The 16,273-nt window shown below is 41.8% G+C and overlaps 1 protein-coding gene across 3 annotated transcripts in view; it reads right to left on the bottom strand.

Moving 5' to 3' along the window:
- Positions 1-4,192: 4,192 nt before the first annotated feature.
- Positions 4,193-16,273, bottom strand: part of C1H18orf54 (chromosome 1 C18orf54 homolog) — an 89,986-nt gene continuing 77,905 nt past the window's right edge. For all 3 annotated transcript variants that reach the window (XM_029579871.1, XM_029579863.1, XM_029579877.1), the window contains 2 exons: positions 13,244-13,314; positions 4,193-4,364 (listed from right to left, as the gene is read on the bottom strand). In XM_029579871.1, coding sequence (XP_029435731.1) covers positions 4,226-4,364; positions 13,244-13,314 — 210 coding nt within the window. In that variant the 3' untranslated portion in view covers positions 4,193-4,225. The remainder of the gene's footprint in view (positions 4,365-13,243; positions 13,315-16,273) is intronic.

Below are 16,273 nucleotides of genomic sequence, written 5' to 3' on the forward strand. Positions count from 1 at the left end.
GGACAGAGGATACCCTTGCACCTTACCCCAAAGACAACCCAGTATGGCTACCTGGACTCTCAGAGTTAAAGGCCAATCCCTTGACCAGAACCTTTCTACAGAAAAGCCAAAATATGCGACCATAGCCCGAACAGACTGAGGCTGCACTCCTTCAAAAGCAGACCAGCACTTGAAGATCCTCCAAATTTGCACATACGTCAAGGATGTAGAAGATCACCTAGCCTGCAATAAGGTGGAAATAACCACTTTGGAATATCCCCTCCATCTCAGACGTTTCCTCTCAGAAGTGAAGGCACGAGAGAAGTGAGCCACCTGACCCAAAAATATTGGGCCCTGGTGGAAAACAGTCGACCAATGTCCGAACCTCAGGGGCCCGTCTTTGGCCATGTTGATCAGATCTGGGAATTATGGTTGATGTGGCCAATCTGAAGCTAACAGGATCATGTTGTCCAGATGTTTCTCTATCCACCGTAATCCCTCGTCTATCAGAGGCCACAAGAGGGAAGACAAAGAAGAATCCCTTGTCAGCACCAGAGCTCTGATTTCTTTGTACCAGGTTCTGTTCAGCAGCTGTAAAATCGCGACATCTTGGTGTTCTTGTTGGTTGGGATATCATCTTCCATGGATGAGACAGATCACTGCCTCCAACAGCTCTCATTCCTTGGGATCTAACTTTAACCGATAAAATCCGCCTGAATGTTGTTCACTCTGGCGATGTGAGAAACGGTCAGCAGGTCCAAGTGCTGCTCTTCCTGAAGTATCAATTCCAGGGCCTCTCAAACCACTGCCTGATTCTTGATTCCACCTTGATGGTTGATGTAGTCCACCATCGCTGCATTCTCTGACAGGATCTATATTGGATAGCAACGTAACCCTGGCAGACAGACAAGCAATGTGAAATGCATGCTCTCGTCTCAAAACGATTGATAGGCCACAAGGCCTCCTGTTTAAACCACTGGCTTTGCGCTGACTGATCTCACTATGCTGCCCTCCATCCAGGGAGGCTTGCATTGGTGGTAACTATTATCCAATTCGGAATCTCCAATTCCACACCACGCTCAAGATTAGTGCAAATAAGCCACCACAAAAGACTGTCCCTGGCTTCCCTGTAACGGAAGAGGAAGATGAAACTCTTCCAATAAGATTCCAGCAGGAGAGAAGAGGCCCCCCACAGAAGCCGCCTATGTGCAAATGTCCAATGCATTAATTCTAATGTCAATGTTATAGAACTTGAAAATAGTCCCAGACCCTGGGCACTGAAAGCTCTAGCAGAAGCCTAATCTGTCTCTGCAATTTCAGCAATCTCTCTCGGTGAGAAACACTCTCTCTGCCAACATGTCAAACTGAACTCCCAGATACTCCAGAGTTTGTAAGAGAACTAAATGGCTCGTTGCTAGGTTCACCAATCATCCTAGAGAGACTTAGCACATTGGTACCTTTTGTACCAATTGTCGACAGATGTCATCGGATTTCGTACGAATGAGCCAGTCACCCAGATATGGATACACCAACACACCCTTCTTTTGCAATGCGGCCGCCCTCAACACCTTCACCTTGATGAAGGTACATGGAGCCATTACCAGCCAAAGGGAAGGGCTCGAAACTGAAAATGTTTCCTTAGGACCATGAACCTCCGGAATCTCTGGTGCTCCAGCTTGATGGTTATGTGCAGATCGCCTCTATCAAGGCAAGAGATGCCAAGAAGTCTCCCTTGCATACTGCCGCTATGACGGACCTCAGAGTTTACCTTCTTTAAATCCAATATCTCTTGAATTGAATACGGAGGCAAAACAAACAGGACGTTTAACTTAAAATTGACCTCCAACCACACTAAGTGTGTTCAAGATCTGAGCCAACAAATTCATCTTTGTGGAAAAAGAAAAAATCTGAGCAAAGTCCAAAACGGCTCTCAATCAAAGCCAATTCCCCTTTGGAATCTTCCGACGTCTCATGATCCACACCCCCTTGAAAATTACCAGGGACAGTCTGTGACTGAGAGGCTTGAACAAGCGATCCCTACATAATAAGTTGCTTTGCCTTTGCTGGGTTGCCCCTGCAGAAAGGAGGAGGAGAATGGATCTATACTGGAGTCCAGAGGCCCAACCTTGCACTCTCCAACCTGTCTCGGGGAAGCTTCTGCCTTCAGGAACAAGGGAGGATAACTGACCATTGCTTAGCCTCCCACTCCACTCCCCTCCAGAGATACCCAAAGGCCAAGAGGATGTCCCAACATGGGCAAAAGCTGTAGTAGTCAAATCATTTTGAGCTTCTAAATAGCACGGACACAAATGGGGAGAGAGAGAGAGTAGGACTGAATTGCTAGATCGCAAGCCTCACATATAGCAAAGCGCTTGGGCCTGTTTGTCCCCGGCACCTAGCTCTCCTGAACTTTGGCTCTAACTGGCGCCTGTGCGCACACCAATGCCACCTGGGTGTACACACATACCCCTCCAGGATGAGCAAAAGTAAACACTCAAGACAAGGTCGTAGTCATATGTGGACAAGTACCTGTGCAAATACGCTCGCAAATCTAGGTCACAGATGTACGGGCTTAAATCTAGGCCACGGCCTTATGCACACAGATGCCTGCACATGCAACTGACACACGGCGAGAATACGCGCACACACCTACTCACGTGGGAAAAGAACCACTGCTGTGAGCTACCACATGGCTAAGCAAAGCCTACCTGCACCTTCAGCACATTTAGGGCCGGATCTGTTTAACATCGAGCACTGAAATCATCAGCCTGAAGAGCTTCTCAACAGCTTAGGCCTCTTGACTGGTCGAGAATCCATGGAGCCTGGGGCCAAGAGCCAGCATCGCGCTAAGCATGCTTTGACATAAGCAAATAAAAAACGGCAGGAGACCTCTACCAGAACTAGAGAATCCTCCTCAGTGCAAGTGCCTCTCTGCACCTCTGTGGAACAGGGAACTGCCGGCGACAGTCGAGGAGGGGGATTCCCCTACCTCTCCCGCCGATGCTGCTGGGGAATCAAAAATGGCTACAGTTTCTGTACTGACGGGGAAAGCCTCAGCACTAGATCCAGTCACCCACAAGACTTGTTCTACCCATACGGTCATGCTCGACGCAGACCTCCGAATACCATGCCGCTTTTGCTGCATGCACACGCTGTTCCTCCCCGCACCTGCGGCACCACCTGCACCTCAATGGCAAGCAGGGGAATAGACCCTCAGCGCAATGGAGCCAACACCCTGTCTCGTCCAAAGGCAGAGAAGCTGCTGAAAAACCTCATCACTGAGCTCCCCCCCCCCCCCCCCCGCCTTGGAACCCTGCTGCTGCACAGATTCCTCTAACTAGTTCCTTGTTCTCTTTTTTTTTTTTCTCTCACTGAGAACAAATAAAGATACATAGAAACCAATACTTTCCTTTGGTGCAGAGGTTCAGGTTCCAGGAGCGCAGGCCACATGGCAGATCAGAAAAGAGACAGACCACTGGCTATATCAGTCTCCTTTCGCCAAACTTTAGTGACCCAGCCCAGGACAAACCATATTAAAAAAAAGGATACTTCCCTGCTCCACTGGGCTTGCAATGCAGAACTACCAGCAGATTTCACCACTGTCTCATGGGGAATGAGGGATCTGGACCACCAGATGCCCAACCCATGCCCCTCCGGACTGAGTTTTCAGAAGGGTAACTAACCCCCTGCTCGTCCACCTCAAACCAGGGGGGATGGCCCCACTAGGACCTCACAATACCCTGGGAGGATCCAGAAATTTTGTCTTTAATTTTTTTTTTTTTTAATTTCTCTCCAGACTGCAGGTTTTACACCATCTACCATCTGCTGGAGACAGAAATATTGAGGGACTGCAGGTAGCACACTGGGTTATATAGGTTGTCAGTGAAACTTTCTCTCTATCTGCTGGCAGGGAGGCAAATCCCAGGAGTCTGGACTACTCTGGGTAGACAGAACACTCTAAATGACTTGCAATTTTGCAATCTTAATAAACAAGCAAACCACCAGATTTTGTTTGTTTGTTTAGTGCATTATAAACTTATAAAGAAAAATATATTTCAACACAGATCAATCTGTTTTAATTGAAAATGCTACTATTTAATCTAATAGAAATTGACATTTGTTAAAAAGATTTTCGATTTGCTAAATGTAAACAATGAGAGGGAAGAGGATAATTACAATGATGGGACATCATTCAATTAAATACATAAGTATCTTATGTACAAAGCATTTTATTATTCAAGCAGATTTAATATATATTGTACTTCATAAATATAGTAATTTTGTTAGTTACTTCTCTTTTTTTTTCTAGATTCACATTTTCTTCATCTTTCTCTTCATTTCTGTCTTCAACCAGCTGTTTAAGTCGAGACAAATGGTGCAGGGCTCTTGAATGAAACACAAAAAAGTCTGTTTATATGTTTATTACTATAGCTAAGGCAGAGCCATTACAATGGATCATGAGGTCATAAAATAAATTACAGGAAAGAGAAGCATTCCTCTAGCTATTAATCTTATTCATAGGTATTTATATAGCAGACATCAACAATGTAGTGTTAGAGATCATCATAACAACCATACACGTAGAAGTAGTTCTTTGTTCATACGCACAAAGCAGGTCATGTATAATCACTTGTTTCAAAGTATTTTTTAATGGTATTTATTTTGCAATTAAAATAGATTAAATAAGAAAAATCACTTCCCTCAAAAGCTTTTTCACTTGTGCAGAAGGAGCAGCGATTCATTCAGCTGTAGAAACATCAAGCAGCAACCCGACATAACGTTATGTTTCGAATGCTTTTCTGCATCAGGGTACACATTGCACGAGATGTCTCTTGTTTCATGGCATCAAAAACTTCAGTTTGTTCGTCAGCCAGCTGAATCTCTGGAATTATTGAATGCTTCATGGCTGAGATTCATGAGACGATCTCAGAGAAGTGAGCAGATTTGGTTTTATATTAAAATTGATGTATATCAATTAGGCAAATCAACTAAAGTGTAGATGAAATTGAATTTAATCCCTTTACAAAAAGGTTGACTCTGGGAGCCGTGACTTTTGTTCTCATTCCCCTCGGTCCCCCTCCCATTTTACTCATCCCTCAAATGACTGCACACGCTACACTGTAATCTTTGGAATTAAGATTAAGGCCCCCGCCTGCTGCGCGTCGCTACACTTTTTCCGTCCGATCTAACAAGCTCCACTCGCTCGCCATCGTCCCGTGGAGTAGCCCTTCCTTGGGTTTCCCCCTTCTCTCCCGTGGGGGCCACAGGCAGCACCACCCCGCTACTGTCCCCCAGATCAGGTCCCTTGGACTCCTTCCCATGGCTATTTATACACATACATACCCCCTGCGCTTCTGCGTCATTGGCGTTTTCCTCTCTCCGCCCTGGTGGAGCCACTGTGGTATCAATGCGTCCCTGTGGTCACCTCCCTGCTTCTTGAAACGCACAACCCCCCTGGGGCTCAGAGGACCGATCCCTTGCTGCCCTGGCCACCCGCACACAGACTTTTCATGCTGGAGGCCTTGGATGCCTTTTTTCTTCTCCCTTCCTTTTTTTTTTTTTTTTTTTTTAAATCTTCGAGGGGGGGGGGTGTCTGCCCCCCCTTCGTGGCCAGGTCCCTTCTTCCTGAGTCGGTCTCTCTCTCCGCGTTGCTATGCGGGGTGGGGAGGAGGGTCCTGAAGCTGCCACCCCGTTGCCCAATGCTGCAATCACGTGGTCAGCGCCTTTTTCTCTGCCTCGACCGTGCTTCCTGCAGCACAGCCCCAATCCCCCTTTTCCTTGGGCCCTACTGCTCCTTGTTTCCTGCGGCTCCCTGGCCGCTACGCTGCTCCAGGTGCACTTCACCGCTGCGATTTGCCGCCTCCCGTGCCGCCGAGCCTCAACATTGAGCCTCAACATTGATCAGCAAAAAGAGGCCAGCTGCGGTGCGGCCCTCCTTTAAATCCCGGAGCAGACATAATCAAGAACGGCGGCCCCCTGGAACCGCCTCCAATGGGAGGGCAAGGACGCCGGCCGGCATAGTCCGCACTGCCAAGCCCTCCCCTCTTCACCCACAGCCCCAGGTAAGCCATGGGCCCCTAGCATTTTCGCGTCGGGCCCACCCATTCTTATCACAAAACCAATGTTGAAATTCAAACTAGAAGAACACCGACAAAGAGCCTTGTTTTACCTACTGGCTTCTTCAGGGGGAATTTGAACATTGACCAAGACATCTGTAACCATAAATCAGAAACATTGATAGAATAAACATATATATACAAAAACATAGTATACTAAAGATTCCATAATCTAAACAAATTACCTGTAAGACTGGAGCCAAGTCAGCCGTGTATCCGTGAAATCGTTCAGGGGGAGGGGGGGGGGGGGGGGTTTCCTAAGGGTTAGTTTGAGTGTGTATGAATGTGGTATGGATGCTGCGCTTTGGGGCAGGGGATGGGAGGGTGGGGGAGGGTTACAATATTTGCAAAGGTTATAACAGTTTAAAGGTGTATCAGGTAGGATGCAACTGCTGAAGTTCATGTGTTATGCTTTTCTCAGTTATTGTTACATTATTCTGCCGCTCAGGGGGTTCTGGGCGAGAGTGGTTGTTAACTGCCTGCTATTACCAATAAAAATATTATTCTGGAAAAAAAAAAAAAAAAAAAAGACTGGAGCCAAAATGATCTGTCTTGAGAAACTATCTATATGAAGTCACTGGAGAAATGAATGATAGAAATCTATCTAAAATAAAAAATATATATATTTGTGTGTTAATTTTTTATACCTATTTCATAACAAAAATACATACAGAAAAAATTATAATAGACTAGAAACTTATTTTAGTCATGTGCAATATATGTGCTAATAGGAAAGGAATTCTCCTCTGCCAAAAACAACTTTGCTATGTGTACATATTTGTCTGTCAACCAAGGATAAATAAATGTAGTTATAAAACAAAAAATCATAAAATACATACTTCTAGATATATCCATACCATTATAATACCATTTAGAGTATCCCCAATACTAGTGCGCTTGGCACGGCATGAATCCACCAGTTAGATAACTTAGCTTATAATGAAGAACTTTAAGAGCGGTTTGCTCGACCGTTGGGATAACGCTGTTCAAGCTAATATCAGCAACTGAAGGAGGGATCCCCAAAGGAGCTGACAATTAAATCACTTATTAAAAAAGAGACTTCTGGACATCTTACCACCAAGGTGCACAAAGTGCTGACTCATTCACCTATTTATATCTTCGACCACTTGGGCGTCAGTTAATTGAGCTTGAACAGCATTATTCTAACTGGTGGATTCATGCCATGCCAAGCGCAATAGTATTCGATTAAATATTCAGGTAATGATAAACTTCTGTTTCGGGTTACTCTACATGGTATTATAATGGTATGGATATATCTATAAGTATGTATTTTATGATTTTTTGTTTTATCTCTAGATTTGTTTGTCCTTGGTTGACAGACAATATGTACACATGTATAGCAAAGTTGCTTTTGGCAGAGCAGAATTCCTTTACTATTATTACATATATTGTACATGACTAAAAAGTAAGTTTCTAGTCTAGTATAATTTTTTCTGTATGTATTCTTGTTACAAAATAGTAGGTATAAAAAATTCACACACAAATATATTTTTAATTTTAAATAGATTTCTATCATTCATTTCTCCAGTGACTTCATCTAGAGTTCAAGACATATTGGCTCTAATCTCACAGGTAATTTGTTTAGATTATGGAATCTTTAGTATACTATGTTTTTGTATGTATGTATATATATATATATATATATATATATATATATATATATATATATATATATATATATATATATGTTTTTTCCATCAATGTTTCTGATTTATGTTTACAGATTTGTCTTATGTCAGTCAATGTTCAAATTCCCCCTGAAGAAGCCAGTAGGTGAAACGAGGCTCCTTGTCGGGGTTCTTCAAGTTTGAATTTCAACACTGGTTTTGTCATAAGAACCTTTGTAAAGGGATTAAATTCAATTTCATCTACACTTTATTTAAATTTGCCTAATGGATATACATCAAAATTTTTTTTTTTTGTCAAAATAGATTTTATTGGTAGCATGAATATGCAGCCACACCTTACAAGACAGTAATTATACATCGAATGCCAACAAGGCATGATAATACGGAAATGTATATTCATATTACCCCCAACATTGGGAAACACTCAGCAAAGTGATAATACAACAATTCCCGCTACTATTATTTTCTTTTATCACCCCAGTCCCCCCCCCCACCAATCACTTCAGTCAATACTCTACCATGCATTCCATTCCAGCAGATATCCAGCGTCACATGCATCCCATTTCAATCCCATTTCAATAATAAGCTAACCCTAATAAGCTAACTAGCTCTAGACCAAGCTCAGATATTTCACAATGTATTTATTTTAATACCCTCATAAGGCTTCTTTTTTCCAGCTGAACCAGCTTCCAAGTTCAAGGTCCTTGTTATTATGTAACTTTTGCTTCTCTGCTTGTATCTCCGCTAATTATAAAAAAAAAAAATAAAATTGTTCCTTATGTTATACTGATGTACCCCTGTTCGATGTAAACCGACCTGATATGGTATTCAACCTTGAAGGTCGGTATAGAAAAATGTTAAATAAATAAATTTCCCCATACATACCTCATCCATCTTCCACATCCGTAGCCCTAGTAACCCCCCCCCCCCCCCGAGGGGTTTTGTATTTTTTTGGTATCTTTCAACATATTTAAAAAGTTTTTGATTGTATGTATTTAGCTTCATTTGTACATTACCTAATATTTTTTCCAATAAAGTTTTGCTTTTTATGATAATTGTTGTAGTGCCATTTTCCCTCAGGAATTTGCATAATTATTTGGGTATAGCACTACATAGTTTCAGTGAGTTCATCTGGTATCTATTTTATTATATATATACATACACACACACACACACACACACACGATGGTGGTTTTGATTTACTTGTTTTTTGCTTATACTTTCTTGTATCTTATCTTCTATTACATTTGTAATTTTCCCTTGTTTAAGAACATAAGAAAATGACATACTGGGTCAGACCAAGGGTCCATCAAGCCCAGCATCCTGCTTCCAACAGTGGCCAATCCAGGCCACAAGAACCTGGCAATGTTACCATTGCTAATGGCAATGGCTATTCTCTAGGTGAACTTAATAGCAGGTAATGGACTTCTCCTCCAAGAACTTATCCAATCCTTTTTTAAACACAGCTATACTAACTGCACTAACCACATCCTCTGGCAACAAATTCCAGAGTTTAATTGTGCGTTGAGTAAAAAAGAACGTTCTCAGATTAGTTTTAAATGTCCCCCATGCTAACTTCATGGAATGCCCCCTAGTCTTTCTACTATCCAAAAGAGTAAATAACCGATTCACATCTACCCGTTCTAGACCTCTCATGATTTTAAACACCTCTATCATATCCCCCCTCAGTCGTCTCTTCTCCAAGCTGAAAAGTCCTAACCTCTTTAGTCTTTCCTCATAGGGCAGTTGTTCCATTCCCCTTATTTTGGTAGCCCTTCTCTGTACCTTCTCCATCGCAATTATATCTTTTTTGAGATGCAGCGACCAGAATTGTACACAGTATTCAAGATGTGGTCTCACCATGGAGCGATACAGAAGCATTATGACATTTTCCGTTTTATTCACCATTCCCTTTCTAATAAGTCCCAACATTGTTTGCTTTTTTGACTGCCGCAGCACACTGAACCGACGATTTCAATGTGTTATCCACTATGACACCTAGATCTCTTTCTTGGGTTGTAGCACCTAATATGGAACCCAACATTGTGTAATTATAGCATGGGTTATTTTTCCCTATATGCATCACCTTGCACTTATCCACATTAAATTTCATCTGCCATTTGGATGCCCAATTTTCCAGTCTCACAAGGTCTTTAATGTGGATAAGTGCAAGGTGATGCATATAGGGAAAAATAACCCATGCTATAATTACATTATATTTACATTATATTTTATTCTTATGTGCATTGCAATTTTTATTAGTGTAGATTTATTATATATATTCAATTTACTGGGACAATAAATGTGAAAATTAGCCAAGTACAGAGTGAAGATATTTTGTTTGCCACTGTGGGAATTAAGAAAGAGCTACTTGACAAACTTAGTCACTCCCCAACCATTACATAATTTGTCACCAGCATGAATGAAATGAAGTTTTTGATAATACGAAAAAAGTGATCTCTCGTGCAATGTGTACTCCTGACGCAGAAAGCATTCGAAACATAACGTTATGTCGGTTTGCCGCTTGAAGTTTCTACAGCGGAATGAATGAATCACTGCTCCTTCTACACAAGTGAAAAATAGTCTTGAGAGAAGTGATTTTTCTTATTTAATCTATTTTAATTGCAAAAGAAATACCATGAAAAAGGTACTTTGAGACCAATGATTATACATGACCTGGCTTGTGCATATGAACAAATAACTACTTCTTCGCTTACGGTTGTTATGATGGTCTCTAACACTGTGTTGTTGATGCCGGTATTATAAATACCTATGAATAAGGTTAATAGCTTGACAAATGCCTCTTTTTCTGTATAACATACTTTCTGCATTTTGTCTATTGACAATTTTTTGGTAATTTACAAAATAAATTACACCAGAGTTATCTCTTCTCTGTTCAATTTCAATAATTCAAAAATGTTAATAACTCATTTATTTTTGGGAATATCAGATGGTTAAAACAGCCTTTTGCCCTACCTTAAAAGGGTGCTGAAAGACCACAGTCCCAAATTGTATTTTATTTTTGACAATCGCCAAATCTCCCTGGCCATTCTTGCCAGTTCTCTCTTTTTTTTTTCAATTCATATTTTATTGATTTTTCACAAAGTATTCATACGTCATACTTCACAGGAAAAAGAAAAAGACAAGATATTCATTTTTACAATAATCAAAAAGGTAAATTAAATTTACATGCTTTTCAACGAAGAAATATTTAGGAAGTAAAAGGGCCCAGGATTTTAAAGGGAGTACAATAATGATAAGAAAATCAAGTAACTGGCTTAACGGTTGTGGTGGTAATTACTTTTTATGATTGTCATGGGTGTCATTGTTCAAATACGGTGTTAACATTCCTGACATTCAGGAAGGATTTTAGTTGTTCTATAAACGGTGAAAGCAAAGCTTCCTTCTTTGCCTCATAACAAACACCTGCAAGGGTATCTTAATATGAAGGTATAGCCTAGGGCTAAATACCTGTGGTCTTAAATTTATAAACTCCCTTCTTAATTGAGTAGGTCTAGCTAAATCCGGTAAAATCTTAACCAATTGACCGTAAACATTTACTGCATTATTTTGAAATTATGCCCTCATCACATTACTGACATCTTTCTCTACCACAAAGGACACCAATAAGGTTCCTCTGTCCAAAATCTCTACAGCCGAATTCTCTATAAACTGTGTAAGGTTCTCCAGTGCTTCCAATTGATTCCCTCTGATCTTCCTATTAAATTTTGTTAGGAAATATGCCTTATTTATAAGAGGCAACTTGGATTCTTCAAATTTTAAATTCTGAAGAAAAAACTTTAATGTGCTTGGAGTGTCTTCCCCCAAAGCATGTGGAAAATTAAGGGATCTCAAGTGCAGATGTCTGGTGTAATTTCCCAACGATTCCAGTCTTTTGGACTGTGATCCAATATCTTTTATCAGTTTAATATTCACTGTCTGGACTTGGGTTGATTTTTGCTCTACTTCAGAGACTATTTCCAAGTTCTTTAATCTGGCCAACTTTCTTGTATTTGCTCTCACAGTCTTTAACTAGCTGACCAAAGTTAGCCATAAGATCCCATAATGTGTCCAAACTCACTAGAGCAGGTTTGGGGGGGGGGGGGGGGATTTGAAATAACTCACCCCCCTCCCGGACAAACTATGACCCTGGAGTCTCCACCGCTTGAACCTCCATTATCCTTCTTCCCTCCTCTACTGGATCGACTGGAGACACAGAAGGCTCAAGATCTTCCATTGCTGTTGAAGCTGCTGTTCCCAGCAAGCTAGAGGAGAGTCTCAAAGGCAGTGCGCTTATACTCCAACTCGGCGTCCCCCTCCCGTCGGGTGGGTGATGTCATCACTATGTGCTTCTTCCTGGAGGTTCACCCACGTTGCAGGCACCGGTGGAGGTTGACAATCCGGGGGACTGAGGGTAGTTTCCTCTTCCAGTGTCGGAACTCCCTCTCCAGACACTGAAGCGGGGAGATAGTCTCCCGTTTTCTCCACCATCAAGGTTGCAAAGTAGGTAATCCGCTATTGGGCATCAGGCAGAGCGGGTTCAGGGGGATATACCCACACTTTGCCTTTTCTTTTCGTAGGCATATCTCCAAGGTATGATAACTCAAGAGAGTGGCTTTCCTTGCGACCGTTCACGCCGCCCACCAGTTTTCTCTTTTTGAAGGACCAGAAGAGAAGCAACATGTAGGTTAATCTTCTCCTAAAGATGATTTTCTTGCAAATGCTCTGAATTTTTTTTTTTTTAATAAAAAGCTAAATATGGAAAAAGATATCTAAACGTGTATCCTGGTCCTGTGCTCCCTGGACCTTCCTTTGCTTATTAAATGCTTATTTAGATCATTGAAATACCATACAGTAAAAACTAATCAAAAAAAGAACATGGCAGTTATGTGGTTTAGAAAGCACATGCACACTACCATCTCTGAATAATTTTTATGTTGGTCCCAATAAAGGGTTCACGACCTAGGGCTGGCTCCATAGGTCAGTCTGTAGCGCTATGTTCAGCGGATCCAGACTCGGATTCCCTATCGGGGCTCTTTGGCCCTGAGCACTCTGCAAAGATGGGGCACTCAGGCCTGGGGAAGGACAAAAGACAGCTGTCTCTCCTGTGAAGACCCTTGCCCGTCAGAGTGAGGCTGAGGGTACATCTCCAAGAAGGCACACTTCCAGCCCTTGGGTCAGTGAGGGTCTCCCAAGTTGCCTGGACAAAGCATCTGGAAAGGGAGGAGTAGCAGAGACCATGGAGAGAAAAAAAACTGAGAAAAAAAGAGAGAACACACCTCCTCACCATCCCCTCCCCCACACACATATTACCATTTGGAAAATAATTCAGCGAACATCACCTTAAAATTGATTAGTGGCTCTGCTTGTGTTGACCAAATCAGAATAGTTTCAAAGCATATTCAGAGCAATGGTTTGACAAACTTAAATACCTTAACCATTTTACACTACTAATTACACAGTTGAATGTTATATGGTGTGTAGAAAATATCTACTTACTTCTGTAAGGACTTATTAACGGGCATCATTTCCTGATCAAATAGTTCTAATTCTGAATCCGTTTCTGAAAGCTGAAAACAATTCAAAAATGTTTGTTGGAGAAAATATTCACTTTCTATTTACTAGCAATATGCAGGGAAAAAAATTTTGTTTGATTCATTTAGGGGCGGGGATTATGCCTCAGTTCATTTGTCAAACCAAAACCTAAAAATAAATGCAAATGGGGGCCTTCCCATTTCCCAACTGCTACCTAACATGACTGGGGCCTTTTCCCTCCACCAGCAAATAAGCCCAGGCCAAGCGAGATCCCTCAGCTCCCTCACATAAATACTGGGACCTGCTGTGGCTACATGAACCCCTCTGCCTACCCCCACCAGCAAGCCAGTATTAAAGCCTTCTGGCTCCATTTACGCCTTTCCATTGGGTCACTGTCAGATGAAAAAGGCAGGAGCAATCCCCTTTTAAGAATTGTGCCGGCCTTGTCTGGCCAGCATCATTGTATTACATTAAGCAATACTATTGTACAACAATTAATTTTTTTTTTTTTTACAGCCATAAAACAGTATGGCACCAGCTGGCCCTAAATCCAATGCCATTTTTAAAAAGAAGTCAGCGAGATAGGAGCAACTAGGAATCACTCCTGCTCTTTTCATCTGCCAGTGATCCCATGGAAGGGGTAAGTGGAGACTGGGTAAGCCCTAGCTTGTTTGTTGGAGGTGGGTGGGGGGAGCTAGGGAAGCCCCAGCTTTTTTGCAGGGAGAGAAAAGGGAGGGATGCAGCAAGACTCCAGCTTATGTGTGTGTGTAGGAGGGGCACAGCCACATTACATTGCAGATGGGGCCCTATTGCAGGGAAGCCTTATTTTTTATTTATTAATTTTTTTATATAAACTGAAAAAATCCCACAATATTTAGGTGTTTTCAGGGAAATCTATTTTTAATGGAACAATCTGAAAGACTTTTTGAAAAGAAAAATGCCTTTGTTTAAATCAAATGTGCATCCCTAATACACACAAACATGTCTATCTATATACATATTGATTATTAAGTATTGAAACATTAAATCCCATTCACTACAAATTCCTTTATTACATGAAATATACAACTCTTGAACCTTAAAACAAATTACATAAATTCTTAAACCTTCTAATAAAAATATGATATAATCAAAATGCATCTGACTAGCAAAAGTCCACCATTATAGTCTTTTCACCATATAGAACATAACATTCTGAAAAACTAATTAACATAGTAACAAATTACAGCAGTATAGGTGGTGGAACATTCTTTTCAGAGACCAGGATAGGTTCACACATCTGACAGAGTGTTCTTGGAGGCGAGTGTAACTATGGAACATACTAGACCCTATGTTTCCAAACAAAGAACCTCTGTCAGTAACTTGGACTGAGGGCTCTTGTTATTGAAGGAGGTAGAGGTAATTGTCTTCTTCCACCGCAGAACTATGATGGGTGTTGGTAGACAGCATGATGTGTGGCTTGATGCACTGGTAGTTCTGATGGAGTAATATGTCTGGATGCCTTGGGAAAAAAGTGACAGATTGCTTCGACAAATGAAATTGCATCAATGAATCTGGTGTAGAATGAGGATGTTGAGCTGAAGCAAGTATCAACTGCATCAGGATTGTACTGTATGTTCTTGAGCTGTGCATCATGGGAGTCATGCAGAGAACCAGATGTAGCGTGTGGCCGCAGCATGGAAACCACAAGGTGCATCAATGAAGAGTAGGCCACACTAAGTACATCGTTGCATCATGTGGATGTATGTTGGGTGCATTAATGCACCAATGCACTGCATTTCAAGTGTTTAAGCTTCTTTGATGCAGGTTCCAATGAATGATGCACTTTCTTCTTCGATGCAGGGTGGCTGACTACTCAAGCATGGCTTGGCCTAAGTCAATGGGGGAATCTTTGAGGAGCACCTGCTCAACTCTTTTCCTGGCAAGGAAGACAACGCTGCACTGCGGGAAGAGGATCTGCTGCAACTCTGGAACTCTGCAACTCCTAATCTCCTGGAATGCTGTGAGCATGGGGACTTCCTTCCACAGGCATGACAATTCATTTGATTATGTTCTGACTCGAGGCACCGATAGCACAGCTCAAGGCCACCGGTGAAGGACATTACTTTGCTACATATGCAGTTTTTGAAGCCACTCACTGTTGACTTTTTTCCCTAGTCCGACATGTTGAGTAGGCAATGCTGCTGGAAAAACCTTTCCCCCCCTTTTTTTTTTTTTTTGAAGTAGCACTGAAAAGTGCTGTTGGGGATGCTGCAAAGGCAGCAGGGGAACTAGAAAAAACAATTTGAGGAAGAATATCAAATACAATAGCTTTAGAGAAAAATTAAGACAGACTGAATTCATGTCCATTCTTGTGCTCGGACAAAAATTGACTGAGGTGGCTTACAAGGCAAGGAACTCCTGCACATGCTCAAAGCTCTACCAGCTAGGAGAGACAAGTCTGTTCGGTGCAGCCGGATGACATCACCCACATATAAATACACTCTTTAGGGTGAGCTGGGCCCACTGGATCTCTCACTTGATACTAAATTCAGCAAAGATAGTCCTGTGCTGGATCTTCTCCTTTCCCTTCAATTTCTGAGCTATAAATTCTACAGAGCAAGAAAGTCTCATAGCTTCATTACCTTCCTTCAGACATGGTAGCGCCGTGGGGAAAGACTTATTCCCAAAGCTCATCCACCTCTTTCCCTCAATATGAGAAAGAGAAACTTGCTTCCTATTTCTTTCAAAGCAAGCTCAGCACTCACTTATAACTCACTGAGGATATGCTCTGCCACCTGCTGCCAGAACGCAATCACAACAGCCTCCCTCTGTAGGTGGAATATTCTCCAATTCAACACACTATATATCCTTTGAACAAGAATACACTACTCCTAACATTAAGTATAGTAGAATATTGAATTCAGTAGGTTTAAAGACCAAAGACAGTATACTTTTACCAGAGAAAGCTCATGTCTAACATCTGATCAATTGGGTTTTTTTTTTTAAATGGGC

This window comes from Rhinatrema bivittatum, chromosome 1 (genome assembly GCF_901001135.1).
Source record: "Rhinatrema bivittatum chromosome 1, aRhiBiv1.1, whole genome shotgun sequence".
Lineage (NCBI taxonomy): Eukaryota > Metazoa > Chordata > Amphibia > Gymnophiona > Rhinatrematidae > Rhinatrema > Rhinatrema bivittatum.